Source organism: Pipra filicauda, unplaced genomic scaffold, assembly GCF_003945595.2.
Source record: "Pipra filicauda isolate LSUMZ 115617 unplaced genomic scaffold, ASM394559v2 scaffold17_size4572894_pilon, whole genome shotgun sequence".
Lineage (NCBI taxonomy): Eukaryota > Metazoa > Chordata > Aves > Passeriformes > Pipridae > Pipra > Pipra filicauda.
Genome location: NW_024104287.1, coordinates 4,301,065 through 4,320,615, shown reverse-complemented (window position 1 = coordinate 4,320,615; position 19,551 = coordinate 4,301,065). Strand labels below are relative to the sequence as shown.

Here is a 19,551-nt window from a genome sequence, read left to right as displayed (position 1 = left end):
GTTAAAGTAGGAAGCAGAAATAATCCATGGAGTGCTAGAAATGAAACTAGAGTTTCATTTGAATGAAAGTTTGAATGCCCTATTTATACCAGTTGTACGTATTTAGAAAACAATTGGGTTTGCTTTCTAAGGGTTATTATACAACCAAAGTAAATGAGAGCTGAGATGTAAAAATGACAGAGTATAGTCTTGCGGTTTGTGACACGGAGGAAAAACTGTTTGGTCAGTAGAAGGGCTGCTGTAATTTCACATCACTTGTAGGAAAATTAACACAGAAGTGGCACATGGTAGTGAGAGAAGTTGCTAACAGGATTGCTTAGAGAGGGACACACAACCCATTAGCGACACAGATATTATCCTGCTCGTGTCAAATCAAGAAGATAAGGTGGTTCAGCAGTAATATGAATGGGGTAAAAAAAGACTCCCAGGAAAGTAGCCATGTATTTGTGCACATGAAGAATGTGCACAAAGCTTTTATTTTTAAGGAGCATTATATGAACGAGGAGTTTGTTCTGGGGGGCAGAGCACATGCATGTGATCACTCTTAGACACAGGCAAACACAGGGCCATGTCCAGACTGTATGGAGACAAGGACTTGTGAGAGGTCAATGCAAAGGCTTCAAAAAACATGACAATGTCAGCTTAGCTGCCTTTTTGTAAGGGCACCTAAATTAATTTGTTTTCTTTTGCAATGGGTTTCTAACCTTTTAAATCTCCTCTAAAGATTCTCTTCTTAAAAACTTAAGTGAAAATGCATTAAGAGGACAGAATGAAAAAAAAAAAAGAGAAGGTTGAGAAAGGAACGAGCCTACATTTGTGAGCTTACGAGTAAGACTAAATACATCCAGGCACAAGAGCAGAGACAAACAGGCCAGTATTGCAGCCTGGTTGGCCTCTGAACTGCTCAGTAACGTGAGGGAAACGTTAATTCAAGACTTGCAGGCAGAGACACCAGAGACAAGGCTAAAGGCAGAGGAGTGAAATCCACATATTGGCAAGAGACAAGACTCCTGCCAGTAATGAGATGCAGTGGAAAGAGGAGCTGCATAGAAAAAAGTGCAGGGTGAGAGAATTGTAAAAAAAGCTGTATCTGTAGTAGCAGGGCTAAAACAAAGCACTACTGCTCAAGTGTCAACTCAGAAAGGGCAGAGCTATACTTAAATTCCAACCAGGAGAGGACAATGACAAAAGCTGTCATCCTTTCAAATCAAGAAAGTAATTAACAGCTCACTAATACAAGGAGTCACAGTGAACTTAAAGGCAATGAAGATGGGTGGCCATAGTGGAGAACCATGGACAGAAAGGTTTAATTCTTGAACTGTTCCAAAATAAGCATATGAGTGGTTATGGAGCTTTTTGGACAATACTCATTTGTAGAAGGCAATATTCTGCTGCATTGCCTCGGAAAGGGGGATCCAAAACCAAGCTAGTAGGTTGCCAGCAAGGAATGATGAATTAGAGCATTTTCAACCATGATTATGGTAATGATTATGTTGAACCAACACGGACAGATGCAGAATAACTTGCTGAGAAGCAGGGCAGTATCCCTGACACACAAAGAGTGCCATGCAGGAGGTTCTTGCGTCTCTGCTGAATTTAATGTCAGGGGTCGCTGTAAAGGTTTGGGAGGAAATGTGTATTTTGTGGGGTAAGCTCATCTCTTCCCCTCCCCACCCTTTTTTCTAAATCCATTTTAGGTATTGATGAACCATTACATATTAAAAGGAGGAAAGTAATAAAACCAGGCTTTATACACAGTCCGTGGAAAAGCGCCTACATTAGACAACACAGGATTGATACCAACTGGCGGCGAGGAGAACTTAAATCGCCTAAGGTAAGGTTCTGAGCTCTGTGCACGGTGCCATGAACAAAGCAGGATCAACTTGTACATTGGTTTTTTTCCTTTGGACAAACCAGACTGTCCATGCACAAAAAGCAGTGTACTGCTACAGAAACAAATAATTTGTATTTTAGCTTACCTTGGGTTTAAATTATATTCTGAGCACCATATTGGCAAATTGAAGTGTTATTCTTCAATACAGCAGAATTCTTTCACTACAGAAATTTCTGTACCATTTTATGAATTCCTATAAATATGCCAGTCTCTTTGAGACATAATCTCAGGTAGAGCTGGGCCATGTCGCAACATAAAAATACTCTGCAACTATTCTGTGATTAATTCATGCTTTATTTTTAAATATATTCTTCTAAATTGAGCAGCACATAAAATAGCAACTGTCTAATCAAACCTGGTATTGAACAAGCAGTCAGAAATATGAATAAGACCCATATTCATGGCCTTTTAAGGTTTTAAGGCAATTTACCTCCTTTCTTAATTACTGTACAACAAAATAATAAAACTAAGAACAAGATAATTCCCATGGAAAACCTATGGCTGTATCCTGCTGTTTATTTGGCCATGACTTACGTACATCTCTGGCAACGGTTCTGTATTTCTTGCTTTGATATGCCACATCAAGTTATCTTGGAATTATTATTAAAATTACAGCCTCTGGCATTATCCAAATGCCATTTCATTTCAATGAACATATTGAAAAAAATGCTCAGATTTCTTAAATAAAAAATTTTTCATCCTATGTATTTTGATAAGGATTGGTTTTGCTGTATTGTGATAAAAGATACAGAATTTTTCCAAAATCAAGTATTGAAAATCCCGCCTCTATAAAGCAACATTCCAATCCACATTTCCAACGCATTAAATTGTTGCTTTTGTTTGTATTTAATTGAGTTAATGGTTTTCTAGTTTTTACTTTGGTGCTGCCTGGCATTTAACACAATACAATGCTTGGCTGGTAAGGGAAAAAATAGATGTAGTCAGCCTTGACCACTGAAATACAAATACTCAGCAAATAATACAAGCCCATCCTTTTTTGTTCAAGATTGAAACAAAAGGTAACAGTAGCTCAACTGAAAAATAAAGAGATGGAATAACTGTAGAGGAATCGAGCAATGTTCAGTTACTAATTCAGGCTACTTCTGTTAGGGATTTTTCCTGGTACTTTTAGGAGGTTTACCGTAGCTGTAGTGTGCTTGCTAAGCAATGCAACATCACTCCATGGAAGGAGGAAAACACCTTCTTTGGTCCCAGCTGGCGGTAAATTAGACTTGACACACGGGATTAAGGGGCCTTATTATTACTGAAGCAACTCTAGCATTTTGCAATTTACGAATCAGAGGAGCATTTTGTTTCTTCTGCTTCTCTCTAATCTACTGCATTAAATTGTGACTGTACGTTTTCATGTTCTTCATTGTCAGGTGCTCAAAGGGCACGATGACCACGTGATCACGTGCCTGCAGTTCTGTGGGAACCGGATAGTGAGCGGCTCTGATGACAACACACTCAAAGTGTGGTCAGCGGTTACAGGCAAGGTAATTTGGCAGCTTTGCTGAATTCTTGAGGAAATGAGCTACAGGTAGAGCGCTGGCACATCAAAAATGCTGCTGTGCCATTAGACCACTTCGCAGGGTGGCCTTTAGCGCCGTCTGGGGCAAGAATCAGAAGTAGTAAACATGTGGGTCACCTTTTCCCACACAGAAACTTGTCTAGTTCAAAAAAGTCACCTTGATGTGAAATTGCAATGCTGCTCATGTTACCACTGGCATATATCCGCGTTCTCTTGGCAGTTCTGCTATTCTTGTGGAGTCATTTGTGACATGGATTTTAAAGAATTTGGACAGATACATTACTTTTTCTTCCTTAAAGCTTAATTTAGGCTGCATTTACCCTTCTGGATCCCCCTTTCTCGCTTGTCTTCTAGCATTCTTTCTGTTGTTTTCAGGTTCTTGAAATGTGGTGTTTGTTTTACTGGTTCTGATTTCAAATACAGAGTTTGTTTTTAATTCTAAGCTACTATATTGCTGAGCCACAAAAAAAAATAAATTAACTTGCTTTAGGTTTAAATATTTCCTATTAAATTAGAGCCAGATCAGTCAGGAATTTAATAAGCTTCAATAATTTAATTTTGGCTTAGAGAAGCAAACCAGTATGTGCAATCAAAAAGACAGTACTGAACATTTCACTCACATTAGAACATCATGACTGCTCAGCCCACGGGTTTTTTTTTTGAGGTGACTGACTGACCATGCTCCAAGGATGTAGAAAAGGCCTTGGAAAAACAGAATGTTTTCCTTCTAGACTGGTATTGTGTGTACTTAGCCTCCTTTTAATGGTACAGGTAACAACAGGGCAACTATTGAGAATAACATGTTTAAATGTAAAAGGTATCCACTTCATAATGTTGAAGCTGAGTGTATTAAACATTTGTCATTGCACGCCCAGAAGATCCTTGAAGGGATTGTTAATACTACTGTGGGTAAGAATAAAATTAAGAGCCATAGGCAGCCTCACCCTGCTGCTGTTGGCTTCTCTACAACAAACTGTCTAATGAAGGATCTCATAAAGAAATTTACATTTTTTTAATTGAAAAGGGCAACTTAAACACAATGAAAAATACTTTCTTTGTACATATCATACTCCCAAAAGCAAAATGTTCCTTTAAATATATAAAATTGAGCACAGTAGCATGACTTAACAATTATTGTTCCGTAATTTTTTGAAAGTAATTACAAAACCTAGTGTGACTATTTACTTTAAACCTTTAAGAGAGCCAGGAATTGTGTATGAAAAATGGAAACATGCTGTAGCAGCCCTCCTGCTTACTGATGCTGAAGAATTAATAAAATAAAAAAACCCTAAAGGTTGGTTTGTGCAAATGAACATGACTAAATAATTCCCTTGACAGATGTAAAGCCCAAAATAAGGATTCTGTGTTCTTACTGCTTTAGCAGGATGATGTCTTAAAATATGAGCACATTGGTTGAAATAAGAAAAAAAGAACTGTAAAAGTGACTAACAGCTATGAACTGAAAAAGATGGATTTGATAGCAGTGAATTAAGCAAGGAGCCAGGAATTGCAGAAGACTGTTTAAAAATTGTTAAAGAACAGGAAATCTATGTGCAGCAAAAAAGCAAGGCATTTACAAGGATGCTTGAGGATATTAACAGAAAGAAAGAACAGGATATTAACAATAGGAATTAGTATACTGTCATTGATGCAGAAAAAAAACTTACTTTGGGAGAAAATTCATGTGATGCAAATACAGCATGCAGTGATAATAGAATATTTCAGCAGAAACTCACAAGGATGTTAAACAACTACTTTTCTTATTACAGTTGAGCCAGATAATCTATGTTTGATGATTTTTTTTTTTTCCTAAAGTAACCTGTGGGGTAAAATTAGCACTTTTTCAAAAGGTATGAGGACAAGAAGATCCAGGACAGGACAGTTAGAAAGCTAAAATGTGTAAATGTTTACATGGAGTAAACTGAAAGACTGGGTATTTAGGATACATTATCTCAGATAAAAAATATTGGACTACATCAAGAGGAGTCAACTAACAGTTAAAGGAAGGCCATGGCAATTAATGCCACTTAGCATTAGATTACAGAAAAAGATATCCTCAAACTGCCTTGACCTCTTTTCTTGTGCAGTTACGGGTTTGACTGATAAAAATAATAGTGCAGAAGTAGATGGCTGTGTGCACTGCAAGACTCTATCCCCACGACAAAACTGAAGAAAATAGAATAATGCAAAAATCAACATGGCACATATTTAAATGGGTTAGAAAGTGGGTAATTATAGAGATCATGTTGTTAAAGTAAATGCAGAATCTTCATGAAGTATCTTTCTAGAGGAGTCTTGCATGGATCTTTCCTCGTCTGTGCTAATTACCATTTATTGCTGCCTGGTGAGAAAGTGTATGTAGTCATTATTTGTAAGGCAAACAGGCTGAGAGACAGAGACAAGTCATTGTTCTGGGAGGACGGGGGTTTTATAGAAGTAGGTGTGAGCAAACAGTCTGTACATGGTGAGAAATCATGTCATACATTTGGGATCAAAGAAGGTAGGCTGTGCTTATGTAGTGTGGGATCCTCTCCTGGGCAACAGTAAAGTCTGAAAAAGGTTTGAAACATGAGTTTTTTTGCAGGATTGATGCTGTAGCTAAGGCTTACAGAGTGGGATGTCTCTTGGATAAACAAACAGAAAAATACAACAAAAGTATATGGTTTATAGATTGGTGGTAAAACTACCAAGTGAATGCTCTCTCCCCTTCTAACACACTTCAAAAAGCTATTGGAAATCCTGCAGTGACTCAGAAAAATGCCAGGAAAACAACTCAAGGCTGAAAAACATGTCCTTGTATTGAGAAATTTGGAAATATGGTTTAGTTTGTCAAGGGGAAGATTACAGGGAAAATTCCTTATAGTTGAAGTACCAACAATTGAGAGACAAATTTGATGAATATTTTGTAAAAGTGAAATTTTATTTTTTTTTTTTGTTCAATCAGAAAGCAGTCTCCAGGGGTATTCTGGCTCTTACTATGAGAGCCAACTGTTACTTCCAAGATTGCTTTTTCTTAAAGTTCCCATTCAACTCTGTCAAAAAGGTAAACTAAGGAAAATGTTTCTTTTCAGTGTTTGAGAACACTGGTTGGGCACACAGGTGGAGTCTGGTCATCACAAATGAGGGACAATATCATCATCAGTGGATCTACAGACAGAACGTTGAAGGTTTGGAACGCTGAGACTGGAGAATGCATACACACCTTGTACGGACACACCTCCACCGTGCGTTGCATGCATCTCCATGAGAAAAGGTACGGATTTGTCCAGAGGTACAGCCACGGCTTCGCCTGTAACTTACACACTTGTGTGCACAGAAAAGGCTTGTTAAACTTGGGTACCTGATGCCACATGGAGTGAAACACAAACCAGGCGAAACATAAATCAACATAAGGGAGGAGATGATTCATAGAAGCAAAAGCATAAGAATACTAAATGAAGAACTGAAAATTGAGTCATGTACTTCAAAAAGTCACATTTTGCGTTATTTTAAAGCTAATTCTTTGTTAAACTGTGATCCAGTCTCCCACACTGAGTAATTTCTCCTTTTGTCAGTGCTACAAACTTTTACTCATTTTAAACAAATGACTTTCTAAGTATTGTCACTGCAGTATTTTATTTGAATTTTAACTGATTATAACAGAATTTTTTAATAGTAAACCACATCTTGATTCAACAAACATTTGCAAAGCTCTGTTACTTGACTGTGGTATGGAGCTGTTGACAGAGAGCTTGTTGGTTGCATTTCTTTTTTGAAGAACGATGAGGTTTTTCCATTATGAATTCTATTAATATTTATTCCTTCTCATTTCTGTTCCTGCCTAAAAAAGCTTTTAATAGTATAAATTGAAAAAAAAAAAAAAAAGTCAAGCAGAATAACTGTTACTCTATTAAAAGTAAAACTTCTAAAGATCTTTATTTAATTGTTACAATTAGTTAACTCAGTCATTAAAACAGAAGGCTCATAGCACTGGCTGGAGTTTAGCATGTTCATAAGCTTTCATAGGTAGATACAACAGTCCACAGAATTATAGCATCATTTTGCTGTTCAGGAATGAAGTGCCTTTTTTTTAAATACTGATTGCTAATTGTATCAAAAAGACATATCCTGAGGAGGTAAGTAGAGCAAGGAAGAAGAACACTCCAGTCATTTGAGACCCTAATAAAATGTCAGGCCAAGCCTGATCTTCAGTGGCTGGTGGACTAATGCCATCTGATGTCCCAAATTACAACTCATAACTGCTGTAAACCCAAGTTTAATTGTTTTAATACTTTTATGTCCAATGCTAAGTACAGGAGGGGTTTTTCTTGTTCCTCCAGAGTGGTCAGTGGGTCTCGAGATGCTACGCTGAGAGTTTGGGACATAGAGACGGGCCAGTGTTTACACGTTCTGATGGGCCACGTAGCTGCAGTTCGGTGCGTTCAATATGATGGCAGAAGGGTTGTAAGTGGTGCATATGATTTTATGGTCAAAGTGTGGGATCCAGAGACAGAGACCTGTCTGCACACACTGCAAGGGCATACTAACAGAGTCTACTCGTTACAGGTATGTGATTTTCATCTGCTGCCTTAGTTTCCTTAAGTAACATTTAAAGTCAGTTTATTTCACCTTGTTTATTAAATTGTGGGTACCTCCTCCAGAATTATACAGACCACAGGAATATAGAGGCATCTGTGATAAGCCCCTCTTTCATTTTGTTACACTATCTTAATTTAGAAATTTAGAGTAGAATTTTTTTTAAAGGTTCCAGTACAATAAAGCCCAAATCTTTATATTACCGAGTTATGTTGTTTTGTGGGTAGATGGGTTGTTTGGTTGGGATTTTTTTTAAATCTTGCATGTATTATGGAGCTATGTTTTTGCTTTACCCAAGAAATTCTAAACTTACTGCCTTAAATAAATAAAGGATATAGTTATTGACAATGTGCCAAAAAAAAAGCATTGTATTAATGTTCTGAGTCATCTGTTTATCCTCATTTTCTGGTCCCATCTTCCAGTTCCAAACTATAATTCACAGTAAGGCTAAACTTAAGATTTTAATGATCCTATGTAATACTCCAGCCTTCTACTTCCTCTTTTCTGAGTAGAGGCAGATGTACAGCTGTGAGGCTTTTTCAACAGAAACACCTTAATGTAGGTGCAGGTTATTATGGTGCTACTTTGTGGCATCTCTCTATTGCCTACCAGTTACCCACAAAGCTGGCAAAGATACACACAGACCTCATGTCTCAGGTCTTCTTACCTTTACTAACCAAAAAAAAAATCTTATTCATTCATAGAGTCAAAGCATCACTTCCAGGCATTGAGAGGCGAAAGAAATTAATTTCATGCTTGTGCCTGTTCTCACCACAATCTGGCAGGACTTGAAAAAGAAATTAACAAAAACAGTTCAAAATTGGGAAATGGCATTCAGCATGTAACTGCTCTGGTTTGTGGCTCAGAAAATGAAGCTCAGTGCTAGAGACATTTTTCATAAAGTGTGTATTTCATAACATGTATCTCACCATAATATATTAAATATGAACAAAGTACCTAATTGGTTTCCTTTCTCAAAAATATGTAGCAAAATTTATCAAAATCTCCAACCATTCTCTTACATTGATATGATGAGGAGTATTCTCTAGACAAGCAGCAAGCAAGTTAAAAATGCTGTGCTACCTACCTATCTCTCAAAAATATTCTGAAGATTCTATTTCATATAGGGCAGTTTGGGAACAGTAGATGTTATTCTGCCTTATCTTCACCAGTGACTCTTGTTTTGGCTTATGAATATTCATGTCTTGCTCTGATACTATAGTAATAATGGATCAAATAATTGGGTTGTGTTACACACCGATATGTTCTGAAACTAATGGGAGGGGGGTGAGGGAAGGCAGGCAAGACTACAGGTGCTTGCAGTTTTGAACAGAAAGATTCTTTAAAATTGCCTGGTGGCTCCTGCCCTTTGGCCTGAAATCACCCCAAATGGTAGAACTCCCATAAATGAAATAATCAGGTGGAATAAGCCAGTCCTCCCTATCCCTGCTCTATGGCAGGTTCTGTACCTCGATATTTCCCCATTTGTAGACTTAATATTTTCCAGAGATCCTTATGCGGCAGTTGAAGACTACTGAAGGTGTTGACTTTTCTTTCTCTTTCTATCTGCCTTTAAAGTAATCCACTGAGATTACTTTAAGATTCTGAGGGTTCATGGGTAGCAGTTGATCCAAACCACTGATCCGAACCATTGTTTCACTGTAACAACATCAGTTTGTCTTGATGCCCAGCCTTAAAGCTCTCTTTCTGAATACCTTATGTACATGGAATACAATTAGTTTGTGGGAAAGGGGAAATGAATTCAAAATTTGTTACATCAATCTGGTTTAGTTCTTTTTAGGAAAGAAAAACATTCTGTAGCATTTCCACCCAAGTCTGCGAGGCTACTTGGCACTCCTCATCTTTTTATCTAAACTCAAATTAGTTCACATCCTCTTTTGAAAACAGGGAGCCCAAAACAGAGTCCAGTCAAAGTCTTATCAGTGCTTACTGGAAGTGAAAAGTTATTTTATATGCGTTACATTCAAATACCAGAGGGTCTTTTTTAGTATATTTTCACCAGAAATGCAGTGCATACAGCAGATAAGCAGTCTGTATGTGCCAGTTGCTCTCTATGTTCTTTTGAACCTAGGTGCCATGCTCACCCATGTTTGGCTGCAAAGATCTACCATATTAGTTTTCTACAGGTTTTATAAAAGGAAGCAGCTTCAGACAGTCGAGTTCCCTTAACTGGATTCGTTCTTTGCGATTATCAGGTACCAGTGAGTCCACATGGACAAGTAGCATCATATTGCCTTAAACATAACAGACTCATGCCCAACTTTCCTTCTCCTAGGTTGCAGCTGTACCTTCATTCATTCCCCTCCAAACTCAGATCTTCACAGTTTTTACTTGACTTCTACACTCTTTGCTTTGGGTCAGTTCTGCTGTTTCAAATGTCTCCCAAATCCTGATGAAAATAGTAAATGCCAGACCTCTCTGGAACTCTTTTCTGATATCTCCAGTAGTACTGTGAACAAAGTTCTGAATGGCATAGTATCCCGGCCTCAAATTCGCCTCCCTCTTTGTGAAAATACAACCAAGACATTTGCTGTTTCCCATGGCTTTTTATTCTGTCAAAGAAAAAAAACATATTGGTTAAGATCATTTTCCCACAAATCTGTGTTTGCTGCTACTTACTGCATTACTAAGGGCTTACAAGTTCCTTCTGGAAATTGAAGTTAGGCTGATTGATCCGTAATTCCCCATCTCCCATCATCATCTCCTTCAGTAAAGAAAGGAATTGTATTTGCCATCTGAAGCTTGTCTATCTTCCATGGATTCTCAAAGATAGCAGCAGATGTCTCTGAGATTGTCTTAAAACAACTTGCCTTATGTGATTTTTCCCCCCCTCATTCTAGCAAAAGCTTGTGCTCAGTTGTTAGTGGTGTTAGTGCTGTAAGCCTACACTCAGATGGCTGAGGACTGAAGCAAAGAAAGTTAAATAGCTGGCCTCACTTGGTGTTTCCTTCCTGCTGTGGATAAATGGGCTTTTTTTTTTTGTTTGTATGTTTGTTTTTTGGCCTTCCTCTTGGTGTGGTTTTTTGGCTTTGTTTTTGGTTGGATTTTTTTTTTTTTTTTACAGAATAGTATAATGGGTCTTGCTAGTTTTATCTTGGTTTGTGCCCTGCCTTTCTGGTTTTGTCCCAGTGGGCTCTTTTATACAGATCTACTGATCTAGTTTCTACTTTTTGTACAATTCCTTGTGCTTTAGCCAAGTGGGTCTTGGTAATTTACTACACTTCCTATCTTTACTTCACACAAGGATAGTTTGTGTCTTTAAGAAAGTGCCAACTATCCTGAACTCTTCTTCCCCTCAGAGAATAGATATATAAAAACCTCATGGGAAGGAAGTCTCTTTTTTTTAAAGTATTCCTCCTTGAAGCCCACCGGTTTTATTCCACTGCTTTTTTCCTTTTTTGAGAATTCTGGACTCTTATGTCATTGTCACTATAATTCAGGTTCCTTTCTACCTTTCTGTTCTCTACATGTTCAGTCTTCTTGGTCAAAAGTGTTTCATATCTTAGCCTGTACGCCTTTCCCTACAATGACTAGAGAGTTAAAAGTTCCTTACTGTACACAATTAGGATTATACAATGGCTAAACCCCACATTTTTCCATTACATACCTTCCATTTTTCTATGTTTTGACTTCTGTGTGGATGATTCTGGACTAATGTTGTTGCCCTTCTCCAGCTTAAACTCCCTCTAACTTGTAAAAAGCAGGGTTGCTTGTTAATGTCTGTATTAGGAAAGCTGGGTTCTCTTACTGTTGCACGCTGTTACTGTTGCACACTGCAGCAGAGTCAGGATTCTGCTGTGTTTAAAGGAGTTGTATTACATTTAAAAGACCAGTGGTTCAGTCTCGTTCTGAACCACGTACTTGATAGCCCATATGTCTAACCATGAGTCCCCTCCTCTGGTATCAAATGTGGCCATCTCTACTTGGACTGAATTCTTACTTTGTAATGCAGTTTCCGAATATATACCGTATCTCACCTTGCATTTAGTGAATGAAATGCTTAACAGCCTTCTTCGTAAGATCCTAATATAATTGTTTGTAATAGATTTACCTTTCTTGTAGTTTGATGGTATCCATGTGGTGAGTGGATCTCTTGACACTTCCATCCGAGTTTGGGATGTGGAGACAGGCAACTGCATTCACACTCTAACAGGCCACCAGTCACTCACAAGTGGAATGGAACTCAAGGACAATATACTTGTGTCTGGGAATGCCGATTCTACGGTCAAAATCTGGGACATTAAAACAGGACAATGTTTACAGACATTGCAAGGTAAGCTTAAACTACCCTCATGTAAATCAAGCAGCCTGCAGTAATCTGTGCTGCAGATTCTAATAAAAAAACCTTAAAAATAATTACATGCAGAGAAACAAGCACTGACCACTTAAAACTGAAATACTTTTCTGATGACAGTTGTATGATCCTTTTCTGAACTAGAAGAACAAAATGTATTTGATCTAATCTATTCAAATCACTTGCCTATTATGAAAGGCAGATGGTCTGGACTGATAGCAATTTGCTATGGGTTTATTAGCCTAATAAGCCACAGAAATATGTAGGAAATTACATCTCAAAATAGCCAGTCAATGTATTTATTTAGGGGTCACTTGGATGTTTCAAAGCCTACTGATTAATTGGATCGGGAGGCAAAGTACACTGTCTGTTGCAATAAATCAAGAGATGCAAGTAGAAGATGTTTTCTTTATTTAAGCAAGAAGAAAGATTCTTGTTTCCATTTTGACATTTGCCACTTAGGCATCGTGCACACAAACTCATGGTTTTGTTTCTCCCCACAAAAAAGGTCTTATATCATTCCCATATATCATATGCAGCATCACTGGCTGGAGCAGAAAATTAAATTTCCCTATAAAACAAACTCTGCTGTTTTAACAGTATCTATTTATGTGTCAGTATATAACTGTCAATATTTACTGATGGAGTAATCTCATAACAACACTTCAAAGGGACTTGGAGACGAACTCTTACAGCAGTCACCTCATTCAAGATGGCTAAGTTCATATTCATCAATGTCCAAGAGCACATTTGCCCTACTGTTTGTATACAACACAGTGAGGTCACTGAAACAAAGAAGGAAATACTGGGGAAGTTTTCTATACCTGCCTTCACTTTTTGAAAGTATGGAAAGGCTTCTGTACCTTTTAATGTACAAAATCAGGAGTTATAATAGATAGTTCTATAATAGTTGTAAAAGAACTATATGCAAATAGCTAGATATTTATTCTAGATGCAGTGCTGCCTGCCATTGCTTTCTAATCAATTACAAATAAAAATGATTTTGTTTACTATTACAGGTCCCAACAAGCATCAGAGTGCTGTGACCTGTTTACAGTTCAACAAGAACTTTGTAATTACCAGCTCAGATGATGGAACTGTAAAACTTTGGGACTTGAAAACGGGTGAATTTATCCGAAATCTAGTCACATTGGAGAGCGGGGGAAGTGGAGGCGTCGTGTGGCGAATCAGAGCTTCTAACACAAAGCTGGTGTGTGCAGTTGGGAGCCGCAATGGGACTGAAGAAACAAAGCTGCTGGTGTTGGACTTTGACGTCGATATGAAGTGAAGGGCAGAAAGATGAATTTGTCCAAACGTGTAGACGATGTTCTCCTTTCCCTCCCCCCTGAAAAAAAAAAAAAGAAAAAAGAAAAAAAAGAAAAAGGAAAAAATCCCTTGTCCTTGGTGGTGCAGGATGTTGCCTTGGGGCAACAGATCCTAAAGACCTACAGACTACGAAGGAGAAGACAAAGATGACAAACTATAACTGACAAGAGAGGCTTTTGCTGTCTCGTCACATAAAAAGGCTACACTTTTGACCGGGGCAGCTTTGCAAAAATCCAACTTTTGAAATTAAACCAGGTGCAATTAATTTCTTCACTTTCCTCCAACTGCTCCTTGAGCAATTTGGAGTGAAAAAGAAAAATGTTACAGTTCTTGTTAACAAGTTATTTTACCACAAAGATCTTGAAATAAGCTGCACGGGCGAGCCTGCTCGTGCACCCCTGGGCCACCCTGGGTCCCGGCAGCCCCTCCGAGCAACGCGCTGTCCCTTAGCCCCGCTCTGAGCAGGGGGTTGAACTGGACCTCCAAGGTCCCTTCCAACCTCTGTGAGCAGTCACTGGTTGACTTTCAAAAACTAGAGAGCATCTGCAACGAAAAAGACAAACAAAAACAAAAACAAAGAGTCCATTCCTGGTGTGGAAAAGCTAAAATATTACTGTGAATTGTTTTGTACAGTTTTATCAGAGCTTTTTCTTTTTTTTCTTTTATTCCTCTTTTTTTTTGCCAACCATTGCCAATGTCAATCACAGTATTAGCCTCTGTTTAATCTATTTACTGTTGCTTCCATCTACACTCTTCAACGCATAAGTTGCTCTGAGGTGGCAAGTTGTCCTGGGTTTTGAGAGTCCTCTGATGGATTTAATTCGCAATGCTGGTGCTAGAAGTAGGTCTTCAATTACGGGATTGTTGTCCCACCCCTGTACTGTATTCCCAGTGGCCAAACTTATTTATGCTGCTAAATGAAAGAAAGAAAAGCAAATTATTTTTTTTTATTTTTTTTTCTGCTGTGACGTTTTAGTCCCAGACTGAATTCCAAATTTGCTCTAGTTTGGTTACAGAAAAAGACTTTTTGCCACTGAAACTTGAGCCAACTGTGCCTCTAAGAGGCTGAGAGTGGAAGAGTTTCAGACAATTAAGAGTGAAGTTTGCCTGCAAATAAAGAATTGAGTGTGTGTGCAAAGCTTATTTTCTTTTTTCTGGGCAAAAATTAAAACACATTCCTTGGAACAAAGCTATTGCAGCCTGTTCTGTGGGGAAATTTTTCTTTGTGAGGGCTGTGGTGAATGGAATGAACATACATTAAAAAAACTGACAAAATTTTTTAAAAATATTATAAAATACAAAAATTAAAATAAAGTTGCTGGTCAGTCTTAGTGTTTTACAGTATTTGAGAAAAAAACAACTGTTACAGTTATTGCTGGGAGGAACTGACAGAGCAAAAACTTAAGTTTTTGTAAAGATGTCACATGCAAACAAAATGAGAAACGAGAGTCAAATGGTTTGCCTCATTCTCCAAGAGCCACAACTCAAGCTGAACTGTGAAAGTGGTTTAACACTGTATCCTAGGCGATCTTTTTTCCTCCTTTTTTTGTTTTTGTTTTTGTTTTATTTATAGTCTGATTTAAAACAATCAGATTCCAGTTGGTTAATTTTAGTTATGTAACAACCTGACATGATGGAGGAAAACAACCTTTAAAGGGATTGTGTCTATGGTTTGATTCACTTAGAAATTTTATTTTCTTATAACTTAAGTGCAATAAAATGTGTTTTTTCATGTTAGTATGTCTTTTTTTTTATTATTTTCTAGTTGTTAATTTAATATCATTTATCCTACAAAGGGTAAAGCAGGTCAAGTTGCTCAGCTTACTGATAGATGCTAAAATATGTCGCAGGACTTTTTATATAACCCTTCCACAAACAGGTGTGCAAGTGTCCTCTCCTTCAGTTGCCATATAGGATTTGTCACGTGGGTTTCCACAAACGTGCAGGAAAGACATTAGCTCCCTATCACTAAGAATGTGTCAGGACTTTACTCTGGAGGGAGTTAGCTATAAAAAGCTGCTCAAGTACGTAAAACTTCTTCCGACAGCATCTTGTTACTGCATCTTAAATTGAAACTTGATGTTTATTATTTATGGATTTCAATCAGTTGATTACATTTGACAGCAAAGAATAACTGCATAAATACAACTAAAATCAAAGTTAGGATTGTTGGAGAGCTTGAAATAAAGCTTCTGTCGAGAGAAAAAAAAAACCAAAAAACCATCATTCCACATCAGTCTAACAGCAGTTTTATCAGTGCCCTGAAACCAAGGTAAGTCATCATCTGTCTCAGAAACTTAGCACTTGAGTGTCAGTTTCTCTCTCAAATCTTCCTGACCAAAATCATTGTTTTCTTCTGTGTAAGCTTTTCTGTCAGAGCACAGCATTTGCTTGTTTGTGACAGCTTTTCCCTGTGGAAAGCTGTCATTAAAGAAAACCAGACCAAAACATTAGAAAATACATAGATGGAAAAGAAAAATATTTGTATACTTACACATCTATGACTATGTGCTATTGAAATGTAGTTCCAATCCCTACATTATGCAAAACAAGCAATGCTGAAGGATCATGCTTCCATCTGGCCTCTGGAGATTAAAAAGCCACCCGAACTGACTGAGCGGCTCCAAATTGTAAAAATCTGTTCATTGAGTTAGTGCTTAAGGAGAAAAACCTTGCAGCAAGCACTGACTATATAAAAGCTATGATTGTCTCAGTATTTAGGTAAAAACAATTAAAGAGCTAATCCTTTCCTAAAATGACAGTGAAAGATTGTCAGGACTTTGTTTAGTTCTGCTGAGAATGCAGGCCAAGACTGAGCCCCCCTAATAAGAGAAGGTGCATCAGTCTGGGCTGAAGTACTTGTGAGAGGGGATGGAAGAAGAAGGATAAAAATATTAATATTTAATGCAGGGAACAGAGCAATAGCTTTTAAGATTATGTAATTTTCTTCCATGATTTGCAGAAATTGCAACAACGTGTTTTCAAAGAGCAAAGGCACTGGCCTGATGGTGCTGGAGAATGAGAGATTTATGAGTTATGTGCTGGAGGGCAGAATACAAATCGGGGCAGAAGAATGAAGTGACAGAAGAGGAAAACTAACAAATCCAAATCAGTTCAAGGTGTACAATCAGTTCAAGTACGCTTCAAGCAGCCAATATGACCAGGAGGAAAATGTGCTTAACCAGAATTGAGAAGTTTTCTGGTTGACAGTAGTTCCAACACTATCTTATGTTCAAATTAACACAGAATAACTTGAACTTGTTAAGCAAACTGTATTTTCAGCTTCATTCATCACAGATTTATGTTCAAAAAAATTATTGGCTGCAAAGTCAAGATATGATTGACTGTCACATTAAATACAAAAACCAACACAGTACTTAAAATACTTTTTAAAAAAGGTTTTTCCATTCAATAAAACAACTTCACAAAGTTAATTGTGTTAGCACTTTAGACTTTTAATTTTGTGAAGTCTGTTTAGGTTTGTAAGAGTTGCTTATGAGCTATCTGAACAACATGGTTCAGTAAGCAGAAATTTCTTCATTTAAGTGACAGCATTTTAAAGATAGGCCTGTAGTAAACATGCCACGTGTAAGAAACTCTGAGCACTTTTTCGTTACAGTCTCCTTTTGACCCCCTTTTGCTGATGTACTCACCATAACACAGTTCACTTAGAATGAGGTCTTCAGTTTGGCAGCACGTGCTCCGACTGAGACTTTAGGAAGCATCTTCATTCTGTGTAATAAATGTTGATTTTAAGGTGGGTGGAGTGTTTTGGGGTTTTTTAACAAAAGCATTTAAGAATACTAGTATAAGACTATAACAGTTTTATGTTCTCAATACACAGGCACTTCTTGAATCCAGTGGCTTAGTCATCATAGGATATGTCAAAATACCTGCAGCTATCCTATAAGAGATAATAGCACTAATGTTTCTGGTGTCTCTACCCTCTGGTTTTCATGCTGATTTCCCTTTTTCTTTTAGTTTTAGCCCCAGAAAGAGCTTTCTTATTTTCTCTTGTATCTGAAACCAAGTCAACAGTATTAACATTTTTTTTTACTAGATATTAATTCTTAGTGGACCTTGATTTTAGCTAACAGTAAGTCAGAATTAGTTTGCCACTTTCTCCAAAAGCCTGTTTCTGTGGTCTCAATTTACTTATTTGATAGATAGGATTAGACATTTAACAGCTGTGTCTACATCAATTTGTAGTTCAGATCAGCAGCTTTCCCAATAGAACACACTGGTGCCTCGGAGCCCACAAACAGGATTCCTGCAGGGTGTAACTAAATCTGGAGCAGCTCTCCAGGAGCACACCCCAGGCATTCAAGCCACTAGAGGAGCACGTGAGACCAAACCAGGACTAGTCCAACACCTCAAAAATACATTCATGTGGACATTAAGTCTTCAGGACAGTTCTGCTGCTGCTGCACAGCACTAATTGCTGGTGTGGGTGTAACCATCAGCAAATCCTCTCCCACAGCACCCCTGGCTCCTCACTCATAATCAGCAACCAGCACCCATCCAAGCAAAATCTGCCTGATACCACTTCGGAGTTTTTGCCAGAGGAAAAATGTTCAGATGCCCTCAACTCTTTCAGCATGCTTATGGACAGGTTCTTCTGATCAGCTTATGGAATCCTGTTAAAAAGAAATACAAATCTTTCACAGTCTGGCCAAAGTTCTCTACCAGTAAGTCAACACTTGGATCATTCAGAAAAAGAAACCATGAAACACTGTAACTGGGCAAAAGAACCAAATTATAATAAAATAAAAAAGAAAAACTTGCCAGTAATTACTTGTGTCACTCTGACAAACAACAGTTCATTACTTACAAGACAATATCCAAGCCATACCAACAAATAAAGTTTTATTAAAACTATTAATACTATTTTCTTTCCATCTTCTGCCATTTTATCTATAACCTTGATCCCTCACGTTGTGCAAAGATATACATGCTGTGTAATGATATTTAGCATTTTATGATGATATATGATGTTTATGATTATACGTGAAGTATATGATCTATAGGATATACACCAAGTTTTTCAAACCTCATCTAAAAATGGCATATACAATTTTTCAAACACCTCTTCAAGCATCAGTGCAGGTTTATAAATACAACAGATGTTTTAACATAAAAGCAGTTCCAGATCCCTTCTGAGAGAGGGTCTGACAAACTAGGTGTCACCAAAAAGTCGGCAGCCAGTACAGGCTCTTGTTCCCTGTTCAGACTGCCAACTGGCCCAGCAGCTGCAGCAGTACTTCAGAGAAAAGAAATGGTGCATTGTGCTACCACGAGTACGAGCTGCTGAGGGGAAATGCTGCAGCACTCTGTGTGACTGCAGTCGCCTAAGAACCAATGGCTCTATGCCCATGTATACTGCATTGCTCTAGCCCAGCTGGGATATAAGAGTCCTATAAAAGCATTACTTAGCTAGGACAAAATCTCCCCAAGAACGAGAGATGAAAGAAATCATTAATCACAGCAGTTGCCAATCCAGCAGTAGTTCTAAATTACAGACTATACAAAACAACTGAGACTTGGCCAAAGGCATCTTCCAGCTCTCTTTTGTCCTCACATCTGCCTCACTTAGATCCAACTTCAACTACCTGATCCCTACTGACAAACTGATCTTGTCTGACCTTATGTGGTAGCAATAGTTTTGGTGAAAGATAAACTGAGCTTTTTGTCTTTCTTCTGCATCTCTCTGTTGCTGGAACCTACACTGTACATTTTGCCACTTTCTGCACAGGGACAGCACAACCTTTAGTCCAACACGGAGTGCTCCAATGTAGTACATAAAGATGACAAGACATCATTCACCCCAGAGTGAGAGATTCAGCATCAGTGTTGCTAAAATGATTCCCAGCCTGAGTCAAGACTGAAAATAATGTTCTAGACCTCGTGCAA

At 38.0% G+C, this 19,551-nt stretch overlaps 1 protein-coding gene across 3 annotated transcripts in view; it reads left to right on the top strand.

The window, feature by feature from the left end:
* Positions 1-15,378, top strand: part of FBXW7 (F-box and WD repeat domain containing 7) — a 178,733-nt gene extending 163,355 nt beyond the window's left edge. For 2 of the 3 annotated variants that reach the window (XM_039379873.1, XM_027721690.2), the window contains exons 6-11: positions 1,698-1,834; positions 3,277-3,390; positions 6,497-6,678; positions 7,745-7,970; positions 12,084-12,294; positions 13,335-15,378. In XM_039379873.1, coding sequence (XP_039235807.1) covers positions 1,698-1,834; positions 3,277-3,390; positions 6,497-6,678; positions 7,745-7,970; positions 12,084-12,294; positions 13,335-13,603 — 1,139 coding nt within the window. In that variant the 3' untranslated portion in view covers positions 13,604-15,378. The remainder of the gene's footprint in view (positions 1-1,697; positions 1,835-3,276; positions 3,391-6,496; positions 6,679-7,744; positions 7,971-12,083; positions 12,295-13,334) is intronic. The other variant, XM_027721689.2, reaches the window with a different exon arrangement.
* Positions 15,379-19,551: the final 4,173 nt, after the last annotated feature.